This window comes from Ctenopharyngodon idella, chromosome 9, assembly GCF_019924925.1.
Source record: "Ctenopharyngodon idella isolate HZGC_01 chromosome 9, HZGC01, whole genome shotgun sequence".
Taxonomy (NCBI): Eukaryota; Metazoa; Chordata; class Actinopteri; order Cypriniformes; family Xenocyprididae; genus Ctenopharyngodon; species Ctenopharyngodon idella.
The window spans coordinates 19,021,343-19,034,917 of record NC_067228.1 but is presented as its reverse complement, the minus strand read 5'-3'; the positions used below and the strand labels follow the sequence as shown (position 1 = coordinate 19,034,917).

At 36.9% G+C, this 13,575-nt stretch overlaps 1 protein-coding gene across 4 annotated transcripts in view; it reads right to left on the bottom strand.

Moving 5' to 3' along the window:
* fgf14 (fibroblast growth factor 14) overlaps window positions 1-13,575 on the bottom strand; it is a 143,079-nt gene that overhangs the window by 3,494 nt on the left and 126,010 nt on the right. For all 4 annotated transcript variants that reach the window (XM_051905842.1, XM_051905843.1, XM_051905844.1 and 1 more), the window contains one exon: window positions 1,696-1,894. In XM_051905842.1, coding sequence (XP_051761802.1) covers window positions 1,696-1,894 — 199 coding nt within the window. The remainder of the gene's footprint in view (window positions 1-1,695; window positions 1,895-13,575) is intronic.

Genomic DNA, 13,575 nt, shown 5'->3' with positions numbered 1-13,575 from the left:
AATTACACCTCAAACCGTACATAAAGCATCAATCTCACGCTAGCCAGACAGATTTTACAGTGTGGCCATAAAGGAGCTGTAAGGAATGTTGGAAAGGACAGGCTGTCCATCATAATGGTATGAAGGTGGGTCTTGAATATGTGGTGCTGTGAAATAATGTTTATTGAGTAATAAATCATTATATAATCAGATAATGTGAATATAAAGCCAAATGTTTCTGGTCGAACCCTTGGTGAAGAGCTCATTGTCAAGATAAAATGTTAATTTACATCCTCATGATCCTCATTTTCCCTAAATCTGAAATCCATCAGTTCCTGTGACCTGTGCTTGCTCTGTACAGATGCTTTTCTAACACACATTTCAATATTCAATATTCAATACAGTTATCGTATGACTGCAGAAAACATGCAATATAGCAAGTTTAGCAAGTATAGCATGTGCCATTTCAAATAATTTTTATGCTACTTTTATGGTAATTTTATGGATTCACTTTAATGTAAAAGAGCAGTCCGGACATCCTGTTGTGTTCCAAAATCATACAGTGTTTAAACATCATTAGGGATTTTACCCACGATTTTACCCAGAACACAGTTAACAATGCTGATAAGACCTCTTTTACTGATTATAGTGTTGCTCAACTTATTTGACACATTTCTAAAGTCAGTGCTTTCAAAACAATTAGTTCTAATATAATTTTCACTGCATAATGAGTGTTGCATTATTTTCGGGCAACACATTTAACAAAAGCAAATAATATCAATATCGTGTTTTCTCTTGACTGCACAACATATTCAGGTTATGTTAATCATAAATAAGATATTTCTTTCCATGCATTTTTCATATTTCTGTATGCTTTTCTATATGGTGCATATTGCAAACCAAATGTACAAAAATGTTTGCTGCCACTAAAAATATATTAAGTCTCTCATTTGTGTCTGATCAATCAGAGAATTTCATCCACATCAATTCAAGCTCTGTATCTAAGGAAAGAATAGTGTAGATGTTCAATTCACGCGAGAACACGGAACAGATGGTGATGTTGCGTCTTCCCTTAGTTTTCTTGAGATTGTAGTTAATGTAGATCTGCTCACATTAGCCTGAACTCTGTCTGGCCTCTATCAATAGACAACGATTCACTGTCAGTTAGACTGGCTCTCATTTCATTTGAGACTGTCTCCTTCCTCTTTTCAAACCTCTTCTTACTTTGTCTCCTCTTACTCTTTCCTCAACTCTTTCGATGTCCTCTCCTCTCCTGTTTCTCTTCCATCATCTGTCTTCCTCCTCCACTCTTACTCTCTCATCTTTTATCTTTTCTTCCTATTCTCTCTTATCATCTTCTACCTCCTCCATCTCTGTAGTTGTCTATATTAAATGTTTTGAAAGCTTGAACCTTGGACTGGAGATTTTGTGTGTGGGTTTTTTTTCTTTTTCTAAAAATTATGTATGTTGTCATTTTTATTAACGCAATGAAAATAGAAAAGTGTTTTTGGAAAAGTGTTCAGATGCCTGTGTTCCTTGTTTTGAAAACCTTGACCTTAGTTTGAAAAAATGTGTAAAATCAGTTGAGAAAAACTGTAAAAAGGCATCAAGCAAAAGCATATCTCTCAGGGACTCATGCTCTTCATTACCATTCTGCTAGTGTCACAGTGACCTGGATGTTAACCGTTCTCTTGAGGTTTTCAGAGCATGCTTTACCTTCTAATGGCTTGGGCAGGAAGTGAGCAGCTGGTTTAGTTTTCTTCACCCGGTTCCCCTTCATGGCTTGCCCATCTTTATTCAAGCCAAGGAACCATGCTCTCCCCGACTCCTGCTGCCTATACAGCATGGATGAGTAGATCACATAGTAGTTTTCAAACACAGACTCTTTAAACTTGCATTCCGGCGTAAACAGTTCCTGCAAGAAAAAGAGACGAAAGAGAACAGTCACACCAGAACTGTGGGAAATTTTGTGTGGGATTTAGAAAAGATAATTTTGTCTTTTGTCTGCTGAACCCCATGAACCTGATGTGCTAATACACAAATTCTCAGAAGATGATATCACAAATAATCATTTATAAAAAGGAATAGAGTTTTTTATATGTTTGATGTGGTAATATTTAATAAAAATAATAATATTTCTAAATATTATTATTATTATTATTATTATTCTGTTTCTGTCTCATTTCAAGGGTTTGCAAACACAGGGTTGGGAAACCCTAATTTATAACATTCTGATTTAAGACACATTAAACTCCATATTTAATCTGGCAGTGAGTGAAATTTCTCATCAATCACAACAGCTATATGACATATAGAACAGATTGTAATTCTGTCCCTCGCATCCTTGTTTCCATTCATTCATTAAATATGATGTCCACTCTGAATAACATCTATAAATATGTTTATACAGACACTGAATCAGTTTGTGGAGTTTCGATTTGTTTAATTAACAGAACAGAAATAGCAAACTTAGTATCAGAACACAGAGACTTCCCAGAATAACATTCCAATTCCTGTACATTTTCCTATTAATCTGTATGCATGGCGATATGCCTGAGGTCTAATCTGTAGGCAGACACTGCAGGTCTGTCTGCTGATACCTGAATGAGCATACAGACAAAATAATTGGCCCCAAGACAAAATGTGATATTCGCTTATGACAAATTAATCTCTACTTTCACCTTCACTCCAGGTGCCATGCTCAGCCATGCTAAGTCTATTATTTTCTTCAAATATCCATATCTAATTGCACAATCCACACTTTAGCAGAGTCAAAATCTGCTAAAGGGTAATAAAAGAATAACAGTTTTAAAAAGTGATTTTTCATTATTGATAACCCATTTTTCATGGGTTTAAATAAAAGATTTGTTATTATAAGAGACAATAAAAACAACTTTGTGCATCAAAACTACTCCTTTCCTGGTAAAAAAAAAAAAAAAAAAAATCTTAATTTTCAAGTCATCAAATTTGGAACAGCTCAATGTAACATTTTTGACAAACCATATATATCAGTCTCTAGCGTGTTTTATAATTACACAAAAATTAAACATAGTTCATCCCTCATGCACGTTATCACGTCCATTTAGAATAGAAATAAAAACATCAACATAACACACTCATGGGCATCAATCACTTCACTAAATACTTGCCGGCTAAGAAATAAATAATTATTACCATACGATCCATCTGTTTTCAAATCCACATTGTTTGAATATCACAACATCGATGTCTGTCAAAAAATAACATATAAAACGCAGAAGTCCAGGGAGTACACACATTTCCTGGAAAACCTACACTACTGGATGTTTTGACTAAATCATCGCTTCCCAAGAAGAGGGAGAAAATGGTGGCCATCAGAGACAATAACGTATGTAATACAGGCAATAATCAATAATAAAATATTGTTTCATTTTCCAATAAAAGATGATACAAGATGATATTCTACATGGTTTGTTACATTTAATTACGCCTTAACAGATTTTGACTATATATATATATCATCCTGACTGATTTAAGGATTTTAAAATATTGCTGTGTACGGTCGTCTTCAAAATGACTTTATTTAGCCAGTGAAAGCCATTCATCTCCTCTGTATGACCCATTATTTGGTGCCATCTGTAAACACTGTGTGTATGTTGCATTACCCTGCAAATTATTGCATTGATTACAGCTTCCAGGCTTGCTCTGTCAATTCAATAACTTCACCACTTCAACAATCCTAGGAGCACTTCTCTCTATTGGTAAATAGCACCAAAACTATCATTTGTAAATCTATAAGTTCCATTAACACCCATCATCTGAATCTGAATAGGAAAGCAAGATCTAAATGCATAAATATGCATATCTTCTAATAAATTCATAAATCTCTTTTAATTGGCAAATGAGGCAGATTTTACAGTAAAGCACTTCCTAAATACTTCCTTGTGAATATAACACTGATGAATTATGCATCTCATATATTTTAAAAGGTCAGTTAATTACAAAAAGAAGCCCCTATGATATATTGTAATGAAAGTTAAACCTACTTTCTCTTAGTCTCTTTTAAAAAGATATTAATAACCATTATTAGAATTGTATACATACATACAGATTATATAAAGGTGCTACTATAACATGTATGTTCTGTTTTGGTTTTATTTTCACTATGTTTCCTGTTCTCATTTGCCTGTGTTCTGTGTCCCTAGTTAGTTTCCTTGGTTGTTAATTAATCCCACACCTGTTCCTAGTTCTGTTAATTATCTCTCCCTGTGTATTTAAGCCCTGAGATCTGTTTGTTCCTTGTCCGGTATGTTGGAAGTGGTTGTGGATTTCCGTGATTCTCCAGCGTGTTCATTATTAGATTGTGAAATAAAGACTTTCTGTTTATTCTCCAACATTGTGCGCTCATTGCAGCCACCCTACTGTGACAGCTAAATTTTTTTGAGAACTATTGTTTGTTTTGTTGTTGTTGTTTTTTCCCCCAGCTAAAAGAAAGACATATCCACAGACCTCATTCCTGCCTGTTATTTCTGTGTTAAATTGTTTCTTGTCAACTCCAGAAAAGGTACTTGGTTAGAAAAGAAGTGGAGACAGGAACTAAGTGGCGTGTTAGTCAGATGCAATTGCAGAACAAATGGGATGAAATTGCATTATGTAAGGGAGTTGAACTCGGATGTGTTTTGGAGGGCTCTCTTGCACCCTTGATTAAACACTAACAGCTGACTTCATTGACTGCATGCTAACCAAGGGCTTTAACACAAACCAGATCCTACCAACTGGTGATTTTCAGCAATGAATGTATCAAACATTGCCAAAGACATATGCTTTCAGGCATATTGAAAGGTGAAAGTTCAATTGTTGAGTCATTTTATAAGCCACACTTATTACACAAAAGGGCTTAGTTGAGTTTGCCTTGAATTCAGAACACACAAGCAAGGCTGAAAAAGTATGTGTAATGTGCTTTATTCAACAGAAATGACCAAAAACAAGTAAACAAATGTTTATTATAAGATTAAATTAGTTAGTAATAGTGGACACTACAGAATGTTAATCACATCTTACAACAATAGCAAACTAATTTGCCAGTTTAGCCTTACTCCCTTTAACATAACTTCTCAAATGGAGCAAAATGTCTTCAAAGTCTTAAAGGTTTCTTTTCCTTTTAGAATGTCAATATATCACAATAATTTTTTATTATTAAATAAATAAACCAATATCATTAAAAAATTATTCAGTTTCTTAAAATAAAAAATATAAACTTCATAATACATTAAACATGTTTCATTTATTTTGCCAAAAATAAGCATGTTTCTATTGCCAAACAGAAACAATGCAAAAGGTAAAGTAAATTTTTATAAGATATAAAAGAATCATCAAGACCAGAGATAGAATTAGTCACTTCTTAATGATTCTCATAAATTAAAAACGTAAAATGTTAGTATATTAGTAGTAATGAAGCTTAGAAGATGTCTTTCAAATTTTCTTTCATCTTAGCAACTATGCAACTTTCCTTTTGAAATGGAATATTATGATGTAGAGAATGTACAAAGTCTCTGATTCACAAAGACTTGTCTTAAAACAAAGCTTGCCATTCTTTGATGTCACTTAGAAGTCTTGAGCATGACTGACAGGCTGAACTTAATAATGAAATAAAAATAAGAATGAATAAATAAAAGAGAGGTACACACAAACTGCATGCAAAAAATAAACACAACAAACTACAAATGAGTCCAATTTAATGATTTTATTTCTATTAAAACGGTTCTAATTATTAATATACAAAACTCTGAATCACAGAGATGTGCAGTCATTCAGTTGTTTTCACATACTCATAATAATGTGGACTCCAATTCAGTTACATTTCTCTCTAAAAGTCTCTCTAAATCTGTTGTTTATTTAATTCTTGTTTTTGTCTCTCTCCACCTGTTGTGTTTATCACTTTAGTGTATCTAAAGTCTGCTTGTGATTCTGACAGCTTATTGGTTTAAAAGGTTACCACTGATAATGACTGTGCAGCTGCATTTTAGCTGAAACAAACAAGGCTAATGCACATAAAAAGAACTTAAAATGCATCTTTATAGAGAATTATACACAAAATTGATTAAAGCAACAGTTAATTGTACCTTTTTAGTGTTATATTTATTTAGAACATATTTTTGAGCAGGCTGAGCCTCCCTTGTTGCTAAACTTGATTGCTGACTGCAAATGTCTCCCATGGGTCGGCACAAAGAGAGCCGGCGGTCAATACAATGAAAGCTTTATTTAATTTTGCATCCTAGCCAACAAATTAGACAGGTGATATGTGACACACGGTCTAACTTTGATCTCTGGCAGCAAACTCTATGAGGAAGAGGCAATCCATGCTTTTAACCGCCTTCTGCCTGATGCTCTTTTCTTGACAGCTCTTCCATTTCACAGCCTGCTATTAAAACAGCACATACCTTTCTGTCGTGTAACCATGGTAACGCTTGAAAGGCTCCTGCCTAGCAATTAAGTTTTTTTCCCTTCTTTCCTTTTTATTTTGTTGAAGAGAGACATCAGTATTTTTAGTATTCGAATATGTATATACATGGAGTCTTTTGTTCCCATTTCAAGAGTCACTGTGTGAAACAATGCATCATAGAAGAGTTGATGATCTCAGTAGGAGCATGTTGAGAACTTAATTACTATCAAGTAATTAGAAGACTGTAAGTAAAAAAACTTCTCATTTGGCATTTCACCAGGCTATCATGGAACAACCAATCTCCTTCAAATGTAAAAATGCTCCCTATATTAACTATTTAAATATTCCAAACCAAGGAAATGACTTAAAAAGGTAAGGTGAAAAGATATGGAAGATATCTTAACGATAGAAAAGGGGGTGGAAAAAGCTGCATGGAAGAAACAGCCCATCTACTGCACCTGTGTTACACCCCTTACATTCATTCTGCTTTGAATGTGTGGCCGTAATTGACCTTGGCCAGTGCCAGCAAGGGCAGTTCACTTTAGACACAGATAATCAACCCCATCCCTCTCTGAGAGCAGACAGAGACGGGGGGATGGGGAAGGAGAGGGAGAGTGAAGGAGTGAAAATAAAGAAAAGAAAGGTTAAGGGTGTCTGGGCTGAACTAGGAATACAAAAAAAAATAGACAGGGGGAGACAGAGCACGAGAAAGCGAGGGAGACGTGCAAAAACGTGCCAGGCTGGGCTCCCTCGTGCTGGCCTGCCAAACGATTTCTCACTAACTGCGAAAAATTGAAAATTGTTTGAGGTTAACGCTTGAATCAAGTCTATTAATCTTGAAGAGACTGAGCTTCCCTCACATCTCTGTTCATGTTGAAACATCAAAAGAGAACCATAAAATGTGAGCTTCACTGAATTTCCTCAACCAGCCAAACACAACAGAAAGGATGCTGTTAAATATGGATGGTACATAAATATGTATTGTATCGGCAGGCTCTGATGAGCCTCTTGACAACATGTGCAAAAGGCAAGAGGTTCGTTGATGGTTTTATGCACATGTAATCTGTCTAAAATGCAGTCCAAACAAAAGGAGGCATATCAGAGAAACTTGGTTGTTCCTTTTAAAATTGGAGATGAGGGCGGAGCCTCATGTTACGGTTCACTCTCTTCTGTGGCAGACATCTGCATTCACACCATTAATTTTTTGCCTTAATAATATTCATATTTGCATATTATTCTACTTTTGCAAGCTCTTTGGCATACAAAATGCTACAATGATACTTGTTGTTAGTCATCCAGTGACTTACACTTCTGAACATGCCATAGATTACCAATTCAAACACATATTTTTTAAAGTGCTACAATTAATCCTTCCTCACTGTCATTCATCTCTTTGTTGATTATGGAGTGATTTTTTTCCATGAGGAATTGCTAAGAGCCCATTGCCTTTTGAAGAGCAGTCTAACCGCAAGCACTTAAAACTCTTCGTTCAGCCTCCCTGAAGAGAGTGACCTTTCGGCTGTGTGGTAGATTTTTAACACCAGCTCTATGAAAGGCAATGTCCCTAGATTCTGAGTGCACTTTAAGTGTCTCTGCTTCAGCTCTTGTGTGTTTACTCAGAAACTGGGGAAAGAAAAAAAATCCTGCGAAGCCCCACAGCAAATTCTGTACTGTAGGTCCTAAATCTTGAATCAAGTCTCATCTCTATGCATACCAGATGAGAGGATCATAAATCCAAAATCAACTAAATTATAGGTAAAAACAAACAAATTATTTCCCAGTTGAGGATATCTCAGTGTCTGCAGTATTTATAGCACTCTTGTCTGAGTGATACATCATGCATAACGCTCTCAAGACAGAGAGACACTAGGACTGAATGTCTGGCTGTGGTCCAATTCACACTGGCACAGGCTGGAGCCGAGGACTGAGGAGGACGCCCGTACTGTAGCAGGGTCATTCTCTAAAAATAGTGCCATTTAAGTACTATGTGTGTCCCTGTGACTTACTATTGAAATATTTAACAGGAAACTGAACTTATTCAAATTATTTACACTATTTAGTGTTTAATGCATAAGAACAATTTTATTTTTAATGTTTGCTTTTAATTAGAATATCAGCCAATTTGCATGTCCCCATTTATCACCATTACAATTATATAGAATAAAAAACTATAATATTGTTAATTCAAATATATAATTTCCATATATATATATATATATATATACATACACAAAACTAGAGACTACATTGAGTCTGAGGTGGGAAAATATTATTTCCCTAAAGTTTGACAGTAACCTTTTCACATAACACAATTTAAAAAAAAAAAAAAAAAATCCTGAAATTTCTAGCATAAATGGAACAGTATTTTGTGAATGACCCAGCTGCGAGTCAGTCTAGGGGCTCCACACAATGCTCGACCTTGAGGGAGATCTCAATGGATAAACTTCCTGTGAGCCAGCACTGGCCACCAAAGAGCAGTTGATCTTTAAATTGAGGCCAGTCTGGTCTTAAAGGAGTAATCCAGCAGTCATTATTGACTAGCCAGGAGATGTGAGGTCTCTCTAACAAGCTGACAGGCTGCAGGAAGGCAGGACTCGGGGCTGTGGCAGTCACACGGCGTACAATTCCCTAGCTGTCAGCCTGACAGAGATGTAGATGACACGCAGTCCAATGCCCTAAGAGAGAAACATGGATTTTGCCTTTAGGCCTTCAGCTGCATCATGGGATTGATTTGAAAAATGCATCAAATATCTGTGCGGTAAACAACGGCATTTTGTCTGCTTGAGGAAACCCTAAATATTATGCAGTGTGCAACTTGTCCTGCATAACATTTCCATGCACATGAATAAAACCTCAAAATTGTGCAGCTTGATATCGAGAGGCATGCTATACTTTCCTAAGTGATCCTAAGAAAACAGGTGCAAAAATATCCATATACTTAGATTAAAGGAGGGTGACCTGAGTTATATTAACTTGGGGGTAGAAATTTTTGATTTGGCCAATTAGCAGCCTCTCAGCAACCACATAGCAACCTCCTAGAACAGTCTAGCAACAATCTAGAAACCTTCTAGAGCAACCTAGCAACAACCCAGAAAGAACACCTTAGCATCTACATAACCCTGGCAATCATTTATAACACCACAGCATTAAATATTGAAAAACAATGAAAATATTATCAGCAAGGTTTGCAAAGCCAGCCACTCGCATTCTCCACAAAATGTAAAAATGTAGTTTTATGTTTGTTTTCACTCATATTCTTCCTAAACAAAAAATATGAGTGATCTTGGGCTTTGTACTGACACTTATAGGCATGGATGCATGTTCAAGTTTTTGTCTATAAACTATACTATATGCTAATAGCCCCTTTCACACATACAGTCTTTACTAGGGATGTGCGAGACTTGTCGATTCAACGATACTGCTGCTGCTAGTTGTTACAAATACAATACAAATAAGAGTGGTTTACTTTTTTTTTTTTTTTTGCACATTTAATGTTTCACTTTATATTTTTTTTTTACAAAGGCTATGTTTAAATTGCCATCATGTTAATGTTACATTTTAAAATTAATATATTATTTTGAATAGTGTATTTCTGGATCAGAAAACATTCATTTTACCTCAGATTTTGCATGCATTTGTTTTCTCTTTGGCATTCGCGGCGGGTTCAGAGAAATGTCCATTTGCAAGATGAGCAAGGTGAGGGAGTATTTTGAAAGCCTACACAAAACTTTTCCGTTTCTTCTATGTCATGTCAAACTAGTATAGAACAATTAAGCTTGCTTATAGGCTTGTTATACTACCAGTTACAAGGGACAATACGGTATGAAATTTTATATCAGATTAAAGGAGAAACATTATGAATGAAACTTCCTTGACACATGAACAGTTGCTATATCAACATCCCAATAAAGAGCCAAGCTTTTTTTGTGATTTTGTGGCCCGCCATGTGTACAGATACTTTTCATACACAAGAAGCATGTTCAAAACCAGACATGCAAGTGGTTGCTGTGGTAATGAACAACAATACCTTAACATGCTGACTTATGTCGACTAACATTTATTTTAAGGAAATCTGTTTATAATAGGCTATTAGGTTTGAATGTATAGGTCATGCGCTCCCTATAGATTCGGTAGATTTGAATAAATATGTCTATAATGGCTAACACTGCTGAAGTGAATGCTCGTTTCCTTTGACTGAAGCAGATTTAAATACACACGGCATTTAAACACAGGCTGTAAACACCGACTGAACGCAACTGGCTCTGACTCGGCATGTTTGGGCATGATCAGTCGTAAGTATCAAATTACATTCATAATCGGCCTTACAAACGTTAAGTGTGTCCCCGGCTTAAGTTTAATATACAATGATCATAATGCAAGGCTAGCACATCGCATGTATCTGACCTATTTTTAGCAGCATTCATTATGCAATTTGACTGTTCATAGATTAAGTAGTCTATTTCAAATGTATCTCATATACAGACTGTCTCCGGTGGGTGGCGGTTAGACTAGTTGACTAGCTGGTCGCAAAATTTCTGTTTAAACGTTAATGAAATTATCCGTTGCGCACATCTCTAGTCTTTACTGGTAAATTACCAGTAAATTAACATTGGGAGATCAGTCTTGGCAATTTTCTGGTATGAGAAGTTGTACCAGTAAATTACCAGTATGATGCTATGTGTGAACAAACAATAAGAGTGTAACCTGCCTAATATCGAATAAATACAGTGGGTACGGAAAGTATTCAGACCCCCTTAAATTTTTCACTCTTTGTTATATTGCAGCCATTTGCTAAAATCATTTAAGTTCATTTTTTTTCCTCATTAATGTACACACAGCACCCCATATTGACAGAAAAACACAGAATTGTTGACATTTTTGCAGATTTATTAAAAAAGAAAAACTGAAATATCACATGGTCCTAAGTATTCAGACCCTTTGCTCAGTATTTAGTAGAAGCACCCTTTTGATCTAATACAGCCATGAGTCTTTTTGGGAAAGATGCAACAAGTTTTTCACACCTGGATTTGGGGATCCTCTGCCATTCCTCCTTGCAGATCCTCTCCAGTTCTGTCAGGTTGGATGGTAAACGTTGGTGGACAGCCATTTTTAGTTCTCTCCAGAGATGCTCAATTGGGTTTAAGTCAGGGCTCTGGCTGGGCCATTCAAGAACAGTCACAGAGTTGTTGTGAAGCCATTCCTTCGTTATTTTAGCTGTGTGCTTAGGGTCATTGTCTTGTTGGAAGGTAAACCTTCGGCCCAGTCTGAGGTCCTGAGCACTCTGGAGAAGATTTTCGTCCAGGATATCCCTGTACTTGGCCGCATTCATCTTTCCCTCGATTGCAACCGGTCGTCCTGTCCCTGCAGCTGAAAAACACCCCCACAGCATGATGCTGCCACCACCATGCTTCACTGTTGGGACTGTATTGGACAGGTGATGAGCAGTGCCTGGTTTTCTCCACACATACTGCTTAGAATTAAGGCATAAAGTTCTATCTTGGTCTCATCAGACCAGAGAATCTTATTTCTCACCATCTTGGAGTCCTTCAGGTGTTTTTTCATGTGTCTTGCACTGAGAAGAGGCTTCCGTCGGGCCACTCTGCCATAAAGCCCCGACTGGTGGAGGGCTGCAGTGATGGGTGACTTTCTACAACTTTCTCCCATCTCCCGACTGCATCTCTGGAGCTCAGCCACAGTGATCTTTGGGTTCTTCTTTACCTCTCTCACCAAGGCTCTTCTCCTCCGATAGCTCAGTTTGGCCGGATGGCCAGCTCTAGGAAGGGTTCTGGTCTTCCCAAACGTCTTCCATTTAAGGATTATGGAGGCCACTGTGCTCTTAGGAACCTTAAGTGCAGCAGAAATGTTTTTGTAACCTTGGCCAGATCTGTGCCTTGCCACAATTCTGTCTCTGAGCTCTTCAGGCAGTTCCTTTGACCTCATGATTCTCATTTGCTCTGACATGCACTGTGAGCTGTAAGGTCTTATATAGACAGGTGTGTGGCTTTCCTAATCAAGTCCAATCAGTATAATCAAACACAGCTGGACTCAAATGAAGGTGTAGAACCATCTCAAGGATGATCAGAAGAAATGGACAGCACCTGAGTTAAATATATGAGTGTCACAGCAAAGGGTCTGAATACTTAGGACCATGTGATATTTCAGTTTTTCTTTTTTAATAAATCTGCAAAAATGTCAACAATTCTGTGTTTTTCTGTCAATATGGGGTGCTGTGTGTACATTAATGAGGAAAATAAATGAACTTAAATGATTTTAGCAAATGGCTGCAATATAACAAAGAGTGAAAAATTTAAGGGGGTCTGAATACTTTCCGTACCCACTGTATGTGACTCAAGAAGATCTGTAATACCTGGAGATATCTGTCTGTTAGCATTTCAGTGGCAGTTGTTTGGCTTGGACGTTTAGCCCAACTAGTGAATATGCTGCTGGTGCATGAGCTGTGACGTCAAAGGCAGTAAACAGGGAAAAAGTCCATTTCACGCTTTTAAGAGTCCTCCGAAAAACTCTGGTGGGCTGCGGCTTCAAGCTAAAAATATCAGTACAGAATGTTACCAGGGAGGGTTCGAACTTATGTATGCATACATGTGTCTCCCTCATAGACAGGATTTTCCTCCAGCAGGGATTCCTGTCTGCCAGCAAGCATAGTGAGTCACCTTCCACCTCACATTCACAGCTTGTGTCAGTGTGGGAGAATTTGTGTGTGCGTGTGCGTGTGTGTGCGCGTGTGTGAGTGAGAGAGAGAGAGAGAGAGAGAGAGAGAGAGAGAGAGAGTGGTAAATTATTATTATTTCCTCTCCTCCATCCAATATCTTTTTTGAACTGTTAGCCAGAATATTCATTGAAGTATTTGCGGTTTCCTCTAATCCCTTGATATGCCTGTTTGGCGGATTTGGTACGTGCAGTCTGGAGATATGTACATTATCACGGATGAAAATCTAGGATGACATTTGCTGGACCGTACTCTTTGAAGACCTGCATTTCATTTCACATAGCCAAAAATACAGGAAGGACATGATGATCTACCACTCTAAAGCTCAGGAAATAGAGGAACACATTATTTCCACACATCCCTAATGCGGAGACAAATAGCACATCTTGATCAAGAAAAAGATAAAGCTTTATTCCACAGTATAACGTATCTGCTGAAACCTTTTGTT